Source organism: Microcaecilia unicolor, chromosome 8 (genome assembly GCF_901765095.1).
Source record: "Microcaecilia unicolor chromosome 8, aMicUni1.1, whole genome shotgun sequence".
Lineage (NCBI taxonomy): Eukaryota > Metazoa > Chordata > Amphibia > Gymnophiona > Siphonopidae > Microcaecilia > Microcaecilia unicolor.
The window spans coordinates 198209069-198226438 of record NC_044038.1 but is presented as its reverse complement, the minus strand read 5'-3'; the positions used below and the strand labels follow the sequence as shown (position 1 = coordinate 198226438).

The 17370-nt window shown below is 40.0% G+C and overlaps 1 protein-coding gene across 1 annotated transcript in view; it reads right to left on the bottom strand.

Moving 5' to 3' along the window:
- KCNQ2 (potassium voltage-gated channel subfamily Q member 2) overlaps nt 1–17370 on the bottom strand; it is a 157083-nt gene that overhangs the window by 93223 nt on the left and 46490 nt on the right. Inside the window, exons 4-7 of the mRNA XM_030213450.1 lie at nt 12093–12268; nt 11214–11339; nt 9441–9551; nt 8234–8329 (exon numbers count right to left, since the gene is read on the bottom strand). Coding sequence (XP_030069310.1) covers nt 8234–8329; nt 9441–9551; nt 11214–11339; nt 12093–12268 — 509 coding nt within the window. The remainder of the gene's footprint in view (nt 1–8233; nt 8330–9440; nt 9552–11213; nt 11340–12092; nt 12269–17370) is intronic.

The following is a 17370-nucleotide window of genomic DNA, read 5'->3' as shown; positions in this document are numbered from 1 at the left end:
GCTGAAAGAAAATTTTATGCAATTTTATGGGCTTAACAAGCATTGTAAATAAACAACTTAAGCATGTAGTTTAAAAGGCAAATAACAATATTTAATATTGAAAGTGAAACAATATTTAATACTGAAAATGAAACACTAATAATAATAATAAAATAGTTTATTTTTTCAATCCATGAAGAAACAGTAAATCATCCACCGTCTCTATGTTTAACTGAGTCTGCCAATCCTCAATTGTACAACCAGCTAATGAGAACACACATTCATAAGATGCTTCTGTGGCTGGAATTGCCAAGACAATTTTGGCAACAGATAAAAGTTTTGGCCAGATATCAGATTTCAGACGTCAGAACTTTAATAAATCATCTGACAAATCTGTGGAAGCTGAATACAAATCCAACTCATCAGATTCTGGCTCCACAGAAGTAACAAACAAGTCACCAAGAAAATTATCAGTATTTATCTTTGGGTTTTTAGAAGGAGGTGGTTTGACTTCTTCATCAACAGTTGAGGAGTTGTCCATCAAATCAGTCAAAAGGCAATCAGGAATGTCTGAGACTATTTTATGGATGCCCTCAATGACAGCCAGTCATTTTTAAGATTCCAAGAGGTTAATATTATGCTTAAGGTGGGGATCCATAAGGGCAGCCATATAGAGGAGTTCATGCAAATGGAAATGGCTGTCAAGAAAATGATGCACTTTCAGTTTAAGATGCCAAATTGGTTTAACTTCATCACCAAGGATTGAAAGACATTTTGCCAGCTTCACACAAACAGTGACTACTATATGCAGCATTGGTGTCTGATCAGATAAAACGAGTGTTGTTGCATCATCAAACAGTAAAATTGCCTTAATTACATCCAAAAGAAGGTCCTGATTAACATCCAAGAGATGCTTGGTAAGTATGCGGCCTTTCACACTGTCAGTGAGTAACTTCAAGAGTTCCAGATTTTCTGAGACAGATTTTAGCATTGACAATGTGTTGTTCCATCTAGTAAGAACAACCTGCTTTAATGTTGTTTCCAAACTGTGTTTTAGGCAGGTGCGTTTAACCCTAGTTTCTTTGCAAGTTGTAATCAGCTCAATAACTAGGCGCAATGGTGAACTATCCACAACAGGCTTAGGGTCCAATGCATGAGACATGTAGCCTTTACATTTGCTCCAATATCTGTAATGTAAAAATTGTTTTGACAGTCTGCATCACAATCAATCAGAATTTTATGTACCACTGACCAAATGTCAGCCGTCTTCGCTTCCTCCATGAATTTCGTAGCCAAGACATTTGCTGAAAGTTCCCATTTCGAATTAACGTAATATAAAATTACGGTGATGTAACTGGAATTGGTTGATTCATGGGTCCACATATCAGTTGTCACTGCCAACCTGCGAAGGTCAGACAATATTTGGCAACTAAGGTTTAATCCCAAAAAATGCAGGGTCTTACACTTGGGTCCCAAAAATCCGAGGGAACGGTACAGTATAGGGGGGTGCAGTGCTTCAGTGTGTGAAGGAAGAGTGGGACTTGGGGACGATTGTGTCTGATGACCTTAAAGCTTTCAAACAGGTAGAAAAAGCAACGGCCAAAGCCAGAAGGATGCTTGGGTGCATAAAGAGAGGCATGACCAACAGGAAAAAGGAGGTGATAGTGCCGTTGTATAAGTCTCTGGTGAGGCCTCATTTGGAGTACTGTGTGCAGTTCTGGAGACCGCAACTACAGAAAGATATAAACAGGATGGAGTCGGTCCAGAGGGCGGCTATGAAATTAGTAAGCGGTCTTGAATGCAAAAATTATAGGGACAGGCTTATGAACCACAACATGTATGCGCTGGAAGAGAGGAGGGAGAGAGGAGAACTGATAGAAATGTTTAAATATCTCAAGGGCATTTATGCACAGAAATAGAGCCTTTTTCAAATGAAGGAGAGCTCTGGAATGAGGGGGCATACGACAAAGTTGAGAGGGAATAGGCTTAGGAGCAACCTGAGGAAGTATTATTTCACAGAAAGGGTGGTGGAGGCATGGAATGGCCTCCCAGTGGAGGTGTTGGAGTCGAGGACTGTTCCAGAGTTTAAAAAGGCATGGGATAAGTATGTGGGATCGCTTAGGAACAGGAAGAATTAGGGGTTACAGAGGATGGGCAGACTGGATGGGTCATATGGCCTTTATCTGCCGTCATATTTCTATGTTTCTAATTGCTCCTTTAGCTTTATTTTCTCAGTATCAGCCAAGATGGATAAATGGTGAGACACATTTTGAGCACTGGGAGAAATGTCATCAGTCGGCACCTTTCCATATTTCACCCACAACAAAAACAACTTTGACGCCAAAGCTTTAAAACCTGTGCCTTTGATAATGATGAATGGCCTAATATTTTTTTCTTGCACATTTCAGCACAAGCATCAACAATAGAATCTTATCTAAAATCGTAGGCTTCAGTGTATCCAGCATGTTTTGAAAGGCTGGCATTGTGTCCCTTCAATCTTGTTATTTTGTATATGGCATGACTTCAGATAAGCTTTCAGACCATTTGTGCCGTCCGGAGACTTCCATGTCAGCACAACACACCACTGAACACACACCAGGTGACAGCAAAATCTATTGTCAATGTTGTTTTCATAGTGAGGCCACACATTGCTTTGGCCTTCTCATTTTGTAAATGAGACACTTTCACTCTTTGAATTTAGTAGTTTTTCAACATTGCATTTTTCCAAACATCGTATGCATTAGGGGTCTGTTAAAAAAAATTCATGTTTTAGCATTTGAAGTCTCCTTGTTCATCCCTGGTTAGCCCACTCCCTTTCTTTTTCATTTAGCATGAATTTAAAATCTAAATCTATATTATAAAAACATTATAAATATAAATTTAAAAACCAGAATACAAATTTAAAACTATAGCAAAAAGTATTAAATCATAAACTAATTTCTTTTGCCAATATGTCATTGTCAATATTGCTCTTATTTACCGTTATATCCCCTATTATAAGAACAAAAAATCACAAGTCAGGAATAAAGACTAACATATGAATCTCTCAAGAACAACAGGAAAGAGGACAAAAGAAATACATTGGTCTTCAGTTTCTTGCAAAATGTTAAGTAATTTGACTCTATTCTAATGGTTAATGGTAAAATTCACTAAAGTATGCTCCTCCCGAAACTCACTTGTGCCCTCCAAGTCCTGCTCTTGTTTTTGTTCCCCTTGTGACCCCGGCATTTTCAGCCTTGCTGAATCACTGACCACAAACAGTAGCTCTTCACAGCTCAAGAGAAGGTTTGCTCCATTACTCACACTGACCACCAAACAGTAGCTCTCCACAGCCGACAGACACACACACCCTGTCCGGGCCTTGCTGAATTACTGACCTCCAAACAGTAGTGCTCCACAGCTCAAGAGTAATCTTACTCCATTACTCACACCGACCACCAAACAGTAGCTTTCCACAGCCAACAGACACAGACAGCCCTGTCTCGGCCTGCACCCCCTGCTATTGGTCCTAAAGTGCCGCGCCTGATTAGCTGAAATGCTGTCTGATAGGTGCACTTTCCAATTGGTCTGCAAGCAAGTGTTGTAGCTCAGAATAAGGAAATGGAGGCCGAAAGCATACCAAGCTGTGCATGCTGGTCTGGCTTGTCCCCATTACTGTGGAATTACCACTATGACGCTCCCCATTCCTGCAGCACTACCACATAGCCCTTTACCACAACCATGGTATTACCATGTAATTTTTAAAATTATTCCCCATTACCATGGTAATTACCACGGTAACCACAGTATCACCACAGTAGCCTTTACCATGTCACTCTCTACCCAGAAACCAGGAATTTCAGATAGCTCCTAGAACACAAGAGACAAGCAGTCTCAGTACTGCTTTTTACATCCCTATTGCAGAGTGTGCAGAAATGTGGGGGTTCAGCCTGGAGCAGAACAAGCCAATGATCCAGTTCATCAGGCACAGCTATGGTCTATTTGATAACTCAAACAGGAACTCAAATTATTGGAGAGTGGAATAGCTTTAGGGGCTCTTTTCTATTCTAGAGGAATCGACATAGATCTCATACCCACAGCACTTGCTGGATAAAGGGTCATGTGGGCCTTCTGAGCTACTGCATGGTATCTTCCTCATAGGCTCATCATAGACAGAAGCCAGGGGGTTTTGGAGAAATTATATAGCTGCCTGGTTCTTCTTTCCCCACAATAATCAACACCACACTTTTATCAGTCCCCAATACCATAAAATATAAGGAAAGAAGTGAAGGTCTATTTTGCTGTTTCAGGGATCTTTCCACTGTAAAGAAGGAATGCAATATGCAGATTTTTCCACAATTCAGTACAAAAACAGGCACTAACATTTAAACAGGAGATAGAACAGTTTTCTTGATTATAGATCACAACTTCCATCTGCTTGATCAAGAATCAGTAATGAAACAACAAGAAATCAAGAATTCCTATGATATTGCTCTTGGCAGACTGGCTATGAAGGATCTAAATAACATCTTCAAGTGCAGAAATGTATTTCTGCATACAAAGATTTGACTTATCCAATTCATGGTATTTTTTTTTAACTTTATGCCTGTTTGCAAGAAGTTGTATTTGTACTATTCAAGTTATGGTATTTTCAATAATGCTACCATATATGGATGTGAAAGTTGGACAGTGAAGAAGCAAGACAGGAAGGAAATTGATGCATTTGAACTATGGTGCTGGAGAAGAATACTGCATATATTGTGGACTGCCTGAAGAACAAATCAATTGGTATTGGAGGAGATCAAGCCTAAGCATTCCTAAGAAGCTCAATTGACAAAATTTGATTTTCATTCTTTGGACATATCATGTGAAGAGAAAGGTCATTAGAGAAAGATATCATGCTTGGCAAGGTTGAAGTTCTACACAAAGGAAGAAGATCAGCAATGTGATGGATTGATATAATAACAACAGCTATGGATGCCACTCTATCAGTGTTTAGTTGCCTGACTGAAGATTGAAGGCAGTTCAGGACAACTGTCAACACTGACTTGATGGCACTTAGTAACAGCAACAGAGCAGCTTTTAAACTAGATACTGGAGGAAAGCTGACAGTTGCATAGAAGCACATGTTTCGGAGTGGCGTTCTTTGAAGGATACTGTCAAAACTGGGATATTATCCAATTAAATCAACAGGAAGTGAATCTCAAGCGGAGGATACGAAAACTATATTTTAAAAAATCCCAGCGCTATTAGAAAATAACTTTAATATCTTCATCTGTATAAACATTTTAAATGCAATCATGTAGACCACCGACATGGGCCATGTTTTGTCTCTGCCTCAGGGTTGGTCGTCAGGCTGTTCTCCTTCATAATCACATTTCTGGGAAAATTATGGCATCCCAACAGAGAAGTTACAATTAAGGCAAAAGTAGCCCAGGTGCCTTTAAGAAAAGAACAGACAGATTTAAAAGATTGTAAATTATCCCTGACAACTGTTGAGTGGGTTACACATATAAGCAAAAAGCATACTTTGAAAGGCTTGTGTACAAATGGTAAAAGCCTAACAACATAATGTGGGAGAGCCAGAATGTATAGCACTGAATACAGAGGTAAATAGGCATTTTATAGACCTGGTAGAAGGAGGATAACCAGTGGGACATGTGATATTGGGATACAAACTATATCACAATGATAGGGTGAATCAAATTGGAGGAGAGGTGGCATTATATGTTAAAGAGGGCATTGAGTCAAACAGGGTAAATATTCTGCAGGAAACAGAATGCACTATGGGTATGGCTAGAAACTCCATATGTACAGGGAAAGAAGGGGTATTCTATCTTCCACCTAGCCAGAATGAACAGTTAAGTGATGAAATTTTAACAGAAATTAGGGAAGCTAACAAATTTGGCAACACTGGGCGATTTCATTACTCCAATATTGACTGGATAAATGTCATTCCACAAAAAACTAAGGAGGTAACATTTCTAGATGAAACAAATGACTGCTTCATGGAGCATCTGGTTCAGAAGCAAACCAGAAGGGGAACTATTTTTTTTAGATCTAGTCTTTAATGGAATGCAGGATTTGGTGTGAGAAGTAATGGTATTGAGGCATCAGGGCTGGACCTAGTGTACAAGGCAACCCTACTTGAACCTTCAGTCTTGCACCCCTCTCAATTAATTTCCATGCCCCTAATCTTGCTACTTTTGGGGAGATTCTGCTAGGTAATTGTGACCTGGATTGACTACCATTGGAAACAGGATACTGGGCTTGATAGATCTTATGTTCTAAAGCAGAATACAAGGTTTTAATATTTGCTCCAAATATGACTGCTTAAAGCAGAAGGTTATCTGTGGATTTTCCTCTTGGAATAGGAAAGCCCCAGACAGTTATATGAATTTTAAAATAATTATTTTTTTAAGGAGCATGAGATTAGTAGTTTTCATATTTTTCCCTCTTTAACTTCACCCATACCACAAATTGAGGGATCCTTGCAGTTAAAAAGGGAAATTTAATCTGTATTTTCACTTTAATTTGAAAGAAAATCTCAAATTTCACCTATCTACAATAATCAGAATTAGGCTAGTCTAAGAATTACCTGCAGAATCAAGAGATACCATATGTCAGATCACTAGCTGAAAATTTGAAATTGGGAAAATGAAATGGCGCATTCTGATAGCCAATGCATTTTTTCTACCAAAAAGGGTGCTGGTACTCAAATGCAAGGCCATTCTTCGATGGTGGGGTGATCACTAATGGACTTGCCCTACAATAGACAGGCCCCCTGCAACCAGTCACAGAATCTATGAAAAAGCAGAATTGGTGTGCGGAGCTTGGACTTTTACATAAGTACATAAGTAATGCCATACTGGGAAAAGACCAAGGGTCCATCGAGCCCAGCATCTTGTCTACGACAGCGGCCAATCCAGGCCAAGGGCACCTGGCAAGCTTCCCAAACGTACAAACATTCTATACATGTTATTCCTGGGATTTTGGATTTTTCCTAGTCCGTTTATGGACTTGTCCTTTAGGAAACCGTCCAACCCCTTTTTAAACTCTGCTAAGCTAACCGCCTTCACCATATTTTCCGGCAATGAATTCCAGAGTTTAATTACACGTTGGGTGAAGAAACATTTTCTCCGATTTGTTTTAAATTTACTACACTGTAGTTTAATCGCATGCCCCCTAGTCTTAGTATTTTTGGAAAACGTGAACAGACGCTTCACATCCACCTGTTCCACTCCACTCATTATTTTATATACCTCTATCATTAATATATGGGGACTATGGGTCACTTTTAGTAGGTAATGGAAAAGATGCCAGTACTCAGTACCCCTGAAAAAAAGTTCTACTGATAGTAAAGGTTCCATGTTCTCCTGTTTATCTTTCCTTAACACATAACAGCAGCTCCCTCTTTCTGAATAAACCTCTTCATCCTGTGGTGTCAGAATCCAGCCTTTGTGATATCACAGTGTAGAGTACAGAACCCCATTAAACTTTCCCTAAAGGGTTTTAAAATGCATCTATTTGCTTTTCAAATACTTTCACTCAAGTGTATTTGGAACTCATTTATATAAGTGATGCATGGAGTGTGCCTTCACATTAGTAGACGAATCTAAGAGGGCCAGGGAAAGCTAATCATAAAGGAAACATTTTCTGAGTCTCAAACATGTGCTTCAGTAATCAATAATCAGTGGTCAGAAAAAAGTAAAATCTTAGAAGAAGCAGAGGCGAGGTCATGCCATGGCAGAATTCTAAAGAGACATCAAGTTTAACTACAGCTAAGCATGCTACTGTCATCGGAAGGCATCCATTTGTCTGCATCCCAGATAACCCAATTCCCAGCTCCATCCGTTTTGCATATTAAATCTCTCTCTTTGCACATTGCATTATACTGAGTCTGTATTTTATTCTCATTCTGGTAAACCACTGGATCACACTTCCCCTGCGTCACTGGGCAGAGGAATGGGGGAGGGGGAGAATGTGCTGAGCAGAACTTACACCTCCCACACATTGCCTATGAAAGAATCACCTGAAAAGTAGATTGTAGCATTTCTGAGTTATTATTAGAGGGTGAAAATCAACCAGGCCTTGTTTTCAGTGTTGGACTACGTGCCTTTCTGATCTAAGTTCAGCATATACCAGGTATATAGAGTGGTACCACTGTCTGAGTATACAGAACAAATCACAGAGTTACAGGTATTGCTAGAGATTCGGGTTTCATCGCTTCATGGTCTACACTGTCAGCCCAAGGCTAACATGTCCAGCTCCTGACCTGTATCAGTCCTGCTGCTGGGTTCCGTCTCTTCTCAAAGTGCTTCTGACGATGCTGTTCCTGTACCTTCAGTGCAAACCCAGAACCCAAGATCCCCTGAAACCAAGAAGCAGTCATGTAGTAAAGTGGATGGCTTTAGCCCAGCAGCAGTTGACAACAAAACCCCACAGGGAAATTGAAGCATAAAAATTCTAACTCGAGAGACAATGTAAATATTCCTGACTACACACAGGAGTTTATATATTCAACAGAACTCAAACAGCTTTCTTAGGGGTCCTTTGAAGGAGTAGCCTAGTGGTTCGTGCAGTGGACTTTGATCCTGGGGAACTGAGTTCAATTCCCACTGCAGTTCCTTGTGACTCTGGGCAAGTCACTTAACCCTCCATTGCCCCTGGTACAAAATAAGTCCCTGAATATATGTAAAGCACTTTGAATGTAGTTGCAAAAACCTCAGAAAGGCAGTATGTCAAGGCCTATTCCCCCCACCCTTTCCCCTTCCCCCTTTTACTAAGCCACAGTAAAAAGTGGCCTGTGGAAGTGCGAGTGCGTCTTTTGGGCAAGCGCCAGGCCATTTTTTACCGTGTCTAGGAAAAAGGGCCTTTTTAAAGGGGCCAGAAAATGGACATGCACTAAAATTGAAACCAGCACATGTCCATTTCTGGCCTGAGACCTTACTGTCACCCATTGACCTAGCTGTAAGGTCTCACATGCTACCCATGTGGTAAGCATGCAGCACACACCAACTGTTGTTTACCGCCAAGTAAGCAGTCCACGGTAGAAAATAGAAAATTATTTTCTACTACAGGATTCGGTGTGAGCCAAATTCAGAATTACCGCCCGGCTCATGCACTGGCCAGGCTGTAGTGCCGATCTGGCATGCGCTGTACGTGCGTAGGCCCTCCCGTGCCTTTCTAAAAGGGCCCCTCAGTGATATAACTATAGGGAGCTTGGGGGAGTTTGACTCATGATTCTGCATTCACTGGATGATAAAGCTGCCTGATATCAGACACCCATTCAAGGCACTTTACACTCCTGGTTCTTGAAGCAGATTGCGTCCACTAACAGGGATTATCTGGGCTAAAATCATAAACTCTGTATAATGAGGGAGCTGAACAAAATCACATGCTCTGAGCAAAAGACTTAATGGGATTCTGCAGTGCAACAGTGTGAGAGCTACTCTAAAAGGGAATTAAGGAGATTGACTTACAGCAGGAAGAGCAAAGAAGGACACACCAATTAGGGTAAAGGTTGCTGCCAAAAGACGTCCATTCCAAGTCTTTGGATACTTGTCCCCATAGCCAATGGTCGTTAGGGTAATCTGGAGAAAGTGTGAAGTGGTTAGTGAGGTCTACACTACAGCATTTGCTGGTTAGTAGGGATGGGTAGCAGAAAAATTGCTATGTTGTGTCATTTATAGGAATCTTTGTTTTGTTTGTTTGTTTGTTTGTTTGTTTCATTTTTTTTAAATTCCAGGATGAATGTCATCAGAACAGACTTTTTCTAAAGAGTGTGCACTATTTGGAAAGAGGCTGCACTCTTCCTAAAAATTACACACTATTATCAAAGAATGTGCACTCATTTCTCGACAGTGTACTCATGCATGAACTATCATGCATATCTGAACCAGCATGCATACACTATTGAGAAAAGAAGGCACACTCTTTCCTAATAGTAGACATTCTTTAGGAAGAGCGTGCCCTTTTTCTAAAATAGTGCACTCTCTTTCCTGATAGTGTGTATTTTCTGCAAAGAGTACACACTATTATCAAGAAACAAAAAAAACCCATAAAATGTTGTGTTATTTCAGCTCATTTTCATTTGCTAATACCATACAGTGACAATTCCTATGCCATTGCAAACAAAGCCCATCCCTACCGGGCAGTTTTTTACCACTAGCTTCTGCATTCCTTGTGAAATTATTAAGTCACTTCATTTCTCATTGTTTCACACACATGCCTAAGTCTAAGCCTATTAACTGCATCATTTTCAAAGGACTCTATTTACTAGTAATCGTTAAAAACATTAACACATATTAAATGCAAATTAATGTATGCTAATACATGAATGCAGGTTAGTAAATCTAGCCCTTAGAGTGTAAGCCCTCTGGCCCAGGAAATTTATTTATTTATTAGGATTTATTTACCGCCTTTTTGAAGGAATTCACTCAAGGCGGTGTACAGTAAGAAATGCCTAATGTACCAACCAAAATGTCCTTCATCTTGAGTTTGGGTTTGGAAAAGAAAGTAATTAAATATAAAATCCAAATACAATTTTAAAAAAACAAACAAAACCAGTATTATGCTGCTGGGACAGGTTACAATAGTGAATTCAGATCCAAATAGTAACATGATAGATGATTGCAGTGTATGGTAGACTGAGCACACTAGTACAAAAGTGCTATATGGCTTAGTTTCACAGTTGCTTCCTAATCAAATTCAGGAAGGTACTCCAAGTTGCAATCATTCTACAGCTGGCATTGTTCAGATTACCAGAAGGTATGAAATTAGTGTTAACTAGGTTGAGAGTTTTCTCATGCTGGTCTAAATGTATGAATTTTTTGCCACTTGCATTAAAACAGATAACAGAAATTAGGGTTTTCTGTAAACATTTTATAGCATGATTTCTTGCATGCTCTTTCTTAAACCTTGTATAATTTATGTTTTTTCTAAGGATTTTTTTATTTTAAATGTGCTATTCTGTTTTAAATGATTAATTATTTAGTATTTATCCATGTAAACTGCTTTGAAACCTGTTATGGAAGAACTAGTACAAATAAATAAATTCATTTGGCCTAATTGAGACTCTTCTTTGCATCCCTGGATAGACAGGCACATAAGGTCCTATGCCAGATCCTCACTCTACCCACCCAACTGCTATTACAGGACACCTTTGCTATAAGTGAAGGGTGTTAACCAAAGGCCAGCTTCCTTCCTTCAATCTCTAAAACACAAGGTATTTGTTGTATCTGAGTGGTACTTACCAGACCCCACCAGAGCGCATCTGCATATGTGTCAAAATGGTCATTTTCACCCTTCTCAGCCAGGTACACCAAGAAAGAGGCAAGAACAAGACAGAGGAAACCAATATACCAGGCAGTAATTAATTCCTGCAAAACAATAAGGAGTGATGAGAGGAAAGTTCAAAGTTAAATACCGGGGAATACTGTTAGATCTAATTGTCTTGTCAGAACAGTATATTAGACAACCTTGAGACTAGATATACAAGTTCCTGTGTAGCAGGATGTCCGTAATTTGTTATGCAGTTTAAGCCAGTTATGATACTTATTTCATTGAGTGACAGATGAGTGCCCGAGAGCTCGTTGACTAGTTCAACATTTTATTGGAAATTTAAGTAACAACAACAAATAAGCCACATTGAGCCTGCAAAGAGGTGGGAAAATGTGGGATACAAATGCAATAAATAAATAAATAAATAAATAACTTAGTGTGCACAAAAATCATGAATTAACATTACAAGTGAGGTGCAGGCAATTTCAAATAACACTCAAGGGTTCCTACATCTTGTGATGGGATCGAATGTGATTGAGTTGCTCAACGGTTACAACTTCACATTTAGTAGTACAACAAGCCATACTCCACCATACATTATAACAGCCAAAATGTCTTTCCAATTGAGCAAAATAACTTGAAGACCCAAGGCGATTAGCAAATCAAGAAGTCTTCGCTAAGGTTTTTGCAATAATCTGTGTCAAAAGCCAGCAGATTTCCAAATTAAATGTTTAAAATGTATTGCTTCAGTAAGTTAAAAAATAGCAATGAGCTTCCCCCATATTCTCTGCCAATAGCCTTGACTGACTGAATGGTAATTGCTAAGTAATAATTACCAGGTTATGTCCTACCTTGCTATGTGCATACACCACAGAGCCCAGCAGTTTCCAGGTACCCCCTCTACGGTCCATGCGAATCATACGCAAGATTTGCAAGAAGCGTAGACTCCTGAGTGCTGATGTGGCAAAAACATTCCCCTGGGAGCCAGCAGCCAGAACAGCGATGGAGGCAATCAAGACCATGATATCTGTGTGTAGAGGCAAAGGAGACAGGGCTCAGGTAACCTGCACGTTTACTCCAGGCTTTCCCCTTAACCCTTCACTTCTGCCCACACTTCTCTTTGTTGTGTCTCCCTCTTTTACATGAGATGGAAAATGCATGTGATGTTGACCCTGTGGATTCTGTAACTTCCCACCACATTTCACCCAGGACCATGGTAGCAACACGGAGAAATAAACTGAAGCTATGGGACATCTTCTCACATTCCACAGTTTGTAAATACAGAAGTAACACCATCACTATCACCGTTTATTTATTTCACACTTTTCCAAAGAGAGCAAAACAAGTAAATAAATATAATCAAGACAATTTCACAGCTTGAGAACAAGGATACAAAAATTAATACATAATAAAGGATATAAATCATAGTGAGGACAAGAGTGTTCAATGGATGTACTGTAGGCAATAATCATCATTTTAGGAATGAGTAATGTGCTGAGTAAATACAGAAGAGGCGGTCATCATGGGTGGTTCATAGGGATAATTCAGGTACTTGTGGCAATATTCGATATATCAAGGTCTATGGTGTTATCTATGGTAGTGATTCATGGGTATAGAGCTCTGGTTTTAATTGAGGACCATAATCTGCCCAAAAAGCCTGGTTGTCAATGGGTTTCTTCCTATTAAAATATCTGGAGATGGTTTGATGACAAGACATTCTACAGGACTGGCATTGATTCTGTGTAGTTTCTCATTCTAATTGTTGTGAGTCGCAGAATTTTTGGGGCAGACACAACTGAAAGGGCTTCTGGCAGTGGGTGCAGAGGGCAGAGAAGTGCAGATGGGGTGGCAAGACTGCTAAAGCATAGTAGTACACAAATGTTTTAGAGTCTTAGAGGCCAGAGACAGGATTTTGGACTTTGCACAATATCATTTTGAGAGTCAATGTAAAATCCAGAGGATCAGGACATAGCGTTATTAGTTTTAAGAATTGGATATATGGCAGGTTGTTTTTTAATGATTTGTTGTGGCAGCTCTTATAATCAAGGAGTTTATTGATTGTTGGCTTTCTGTACAAGTCTGTAGAAAATTGCTTCTTATCATATGTTATTAGAATATCTAAAAATAAAAATTGTAGTTATCTGATTGCATCTGAAGCTTCAAGTTGATATCCAAATTATTTAGCCATTGATGGAAAGAATGTAATTGTTCTAGTGTGCCTCACCATATCATAAGCACACATGATCTATATAGCATCTCCATAAGAAAAGGGGGCTTTGTTGGGGGGGGGGACTGAGGGGGATCATGGGGGGTGGGGGTTAAAGCAAAAAACGTTATTTGGATACCAGCTGATAATCAGTGCTGGCACACGCATAGCTAAGCTGCCTAATTTAGGACAGCTACTCAGCTATACGAGTGCTGGCACTTAATATAGTTGGTATCCACATAACCCGGGGTGGTCAGAGGTGATATTGAGCAGTGCTGCCCACTTTAGTGCTGCTGAATATTGAGATTTAGGTAGCAAAGGTGATTTAAGTGCTTAAATCACTTTGAATATTAGCCAGCTTGATTAAAAGAGTTGTCACAACAAATCATTAAAATCCAACCTGCTGTATAGCCTCAATTACCTGACCTTCACTAATCCAACAATCAGGCATATCCGACAGACCCCCCCCCCCCCCCCTCCATGATGTCATTACATTGCTGTTAAGAAGTGCATGGCTTCACTTCCTATTTTCTGGCTTCAGAAGCTGCAAGGAAACCATCCTTAGCCATGTTTGAGCTGAGACTGTGCTTCTCTACAAGGGAACCAAGCTTTGCAGCTGATACTCCTTCATGCACCCCTCATCCGAGTTAAGAAGTGCATGGCTTCTCTTCCTGTTTGTGGTTTGAGCCCATGCTTCTATGCATGAAGTTTTGGGTCTGGGACCCCACTTTTTGCAGCGAGGGAACCATTTTTTGATTTGAGACCATGCTTTCATGTATTAATTAATTCATTCATTCATTAAAAAACGTTTGAGATTACAGTTCTGTGCAAGGCAACTATATTTTTTGGACCTGGGACCCTGCTTGTGCAGCAAGGGAACCGTTGAAAAAGTTTTAAGCTGAGACCTTGCTTTTATAATTTTACAGCATGACAGTAATTTTTAGACCTGGGACCTCACTTGTGCAGCAACAGAACTGTTGAAGAAATTTCAAGCTTAGACCTTGCTTTTACAGCATGGCAGCAATTTTTGACCAGCCAAAAGAGGGAAAAAATTGTTTTCCCTATAGTGCAGAAACTTTGGCAGAAAGGACATGCTAAAGAAAATGAAAATTAAAGATGCTTTCAGCTGAGACCTTGCTTTCCTACCATGGAACCATTTTTTATCTGAGACCGTGCTTTTGCAGAAATGTTTGGACCCGCACTATGTGACCCGAGAGCCTGCTTTTCCTGCCAGGGATCCATTTTTGATCTGAGGCCTTGCTTTCAGCAAGATTCTTAATGCAAAATGAGTTTTATGTAGTACTGTATGTACATCTACTGTATTCCTGTTTGTTCATTTGCATTTACATCACTTTCTTTATTGTTAATCTCATTCTTATAGCTGGAGGTTTTCCACTTGCAGTTCTGCTGTCTGGAGATATGGGGCTCTGGCTTGGTTCTGCTGTCTTGATTACTGTTATTCTTGGTTCTGCTATCTTGGAACTGACTGGAGAACCCAACTTGAGTGAGGCTGAACATGTAGTGACCCTGAGAAATGGGTCTCTGCTTGGTTCTGTATTTCTGTATATGCTTTTGATAAACATGATTTCCTTTGCACAGTTCTGTATCTGTACAATACTGTATTTCTGTTCACATTGCCTGCTATACAAGTGCTGTGCTGTGTACTCTGCTCTGTATTGTGCTCAAATTGCCTGCTGTACATTTTTTTTCAGTTTAGTCATTGCTGATTAGTGTTAATAAACAGCATTTTAAATAAAGATACCTTAAGTCTGTTCTTCATGCATAAAATATGTTTTCCATGCGTTGTTTGAAGGGTTAACATTGTTTTCTGCATGATTCAACTTTTCAATTATCTTTCACTTATCTAACAACAGGCCGGTCCCGTTTACGTCAGATAATCGAGACTCTGCTGTATTACATTGCTTAGATCAGAACAGAGACTTATCTTTGAACTCAATATAGTGGTACTCTGTGGTTTAAACCATGAACTTGATTTTACAGCATATCTATAACACAAACGTGATCTATACTTTGGCTGCAGTTTACATTGGCATATGTGTTTTCAGTTTGTAGGATCTTGCAATTATTGTTTGGAAATCATTTTTGCGTACAGTTTCATACAGTGGTGTAGCTATGGAGGGCCATGGGGGCCTGGGCCCCCCAAATTGGCTCTGGGGCCCTTGGTTTGGCTCATGGGGGTTCCCAACCCCCCCATCTGAAGTGTTTATCCAGCACTGGTCTCGCTGCATTACCTGTCCTGCTGTTCTCAGTCGCGCCGTGCAAGCTCATTTTAGTGAAACTGAGCATACGCAACTTTCTTCATGCTCATTTTCATTAAAATGAGCATGCACAGCGCAACTGAGACGAGCATGGCAGGCAATGCGAGACAAATGCCAGCCAAGGTATGATGATGCAGAGGCCGGGGGGGAGGGGATGTGCAGTGAGGAGGCGGGTCAAAATATGCCTCCCCTACTTTGGGCTCTGGCCCTCTCCCCCATCGAGGTCTGGCTATGCCACTGGTTTCATAGCTATTATCCCCCTAATTCTATATATGGCGCTGAAAATTGCATGTGAAAATTTGGGTTCATGCCCAATTTGTGTGTGCAATTTATTAGCTTAACAAAATTAGTGTGATAATTGGGCACTAACAATCAGTTACTAAAATTTACATGTGCATCTTTATAGGCAACATTCTATAAAGATATGCACATAAATTTTTACATGTAGATCTGAATAAGGGCGTGGCCATGGGAGAGGCATGGTCAGGCCAGGAATGTTTCATGAATTTGTATGCAGTGTTATAGAATATGGGGGATTCATGCTAATTTAGGTATGAGAATTTACACCAGGATTCAGTTGATGTAAATCCTCACGGTCAAATTTTGGTGCGGATTCTGGTGCCAAATGCTATTCCATAAACGGAATCCAACTTGGAGTGCCATTTATAGAATAGCGATTAGCACTCATTTTTTTCAGCGAGGATTTTATGGCACCATGTACAGAATCTAGACCTATATGTGTTTTCAATTAATTTATTTTACAGTAATCTATATTTATTTCCATGATTTATTCTATGTTTCTATGCAATAATTATTTTTATTTATTACTGGAATTTAAGTTGAATCGGTTTTGAACTATCTAGCCAGTTTCACATAAGGACACCAATATCTCAATGTTGTTTAATCAAAATGATCATTTTTAGGCTAGTTCTTACTGCTGGATTCTATATATTGAGCTTCCGCACCTAAATCTAAGCATATCCCATAACAATGTGTATAAATTAATTGGCTTATCAAGCCAATCAGCGTTGTTAACAGCACTTAACAAGCAATAATGAGCACTAATTGGCAATAATTAGAATTTACACACATAACTCGCTAAGCATATACCGTAACGAACTGTGCCTAAATTCTAAAGCATGCAGTTCAAAAGGAGTGTGGCTATGGGTGTTCTCAAATTTACCTGCATTGTTATATAACATGGTCCAGTCCACGTAAATCGACGCACAGGGATTTATGCCACGTTTTCATTGGTGTAAATGGATGTGTGTAGTTTTAGGTGTTGGGATATCAACTAAGCATATTCTATATACTGCACCTTAATCTGCTGTATCTGCTCCTCTGGGTCCTCCACAGCCTCCAATGGAGGCCTGGGCCGGAGCTAGAGTTTTCTCTTTCCTGCTCCTGTCAGGATATGACCACCTGAGTCCCGTTAGGAGCAGGTGAGAGAGAGAGAGAGACCCCATCACTGGACCCCCCTTGGAGGCCCGGGCCTGGGGAATTTTACCGCCCCTGCCTCCCCCCCCCCCCCCCCCCCCGACGGTCCTGTTTCTGCATCCAGATCAGAGTTTCTACAACTGAGCTAAAGAGGGAGCTCCCCTCTCTGAGATAAGAGCAGAACTATTTTTACTTTAGCCAAAGTTT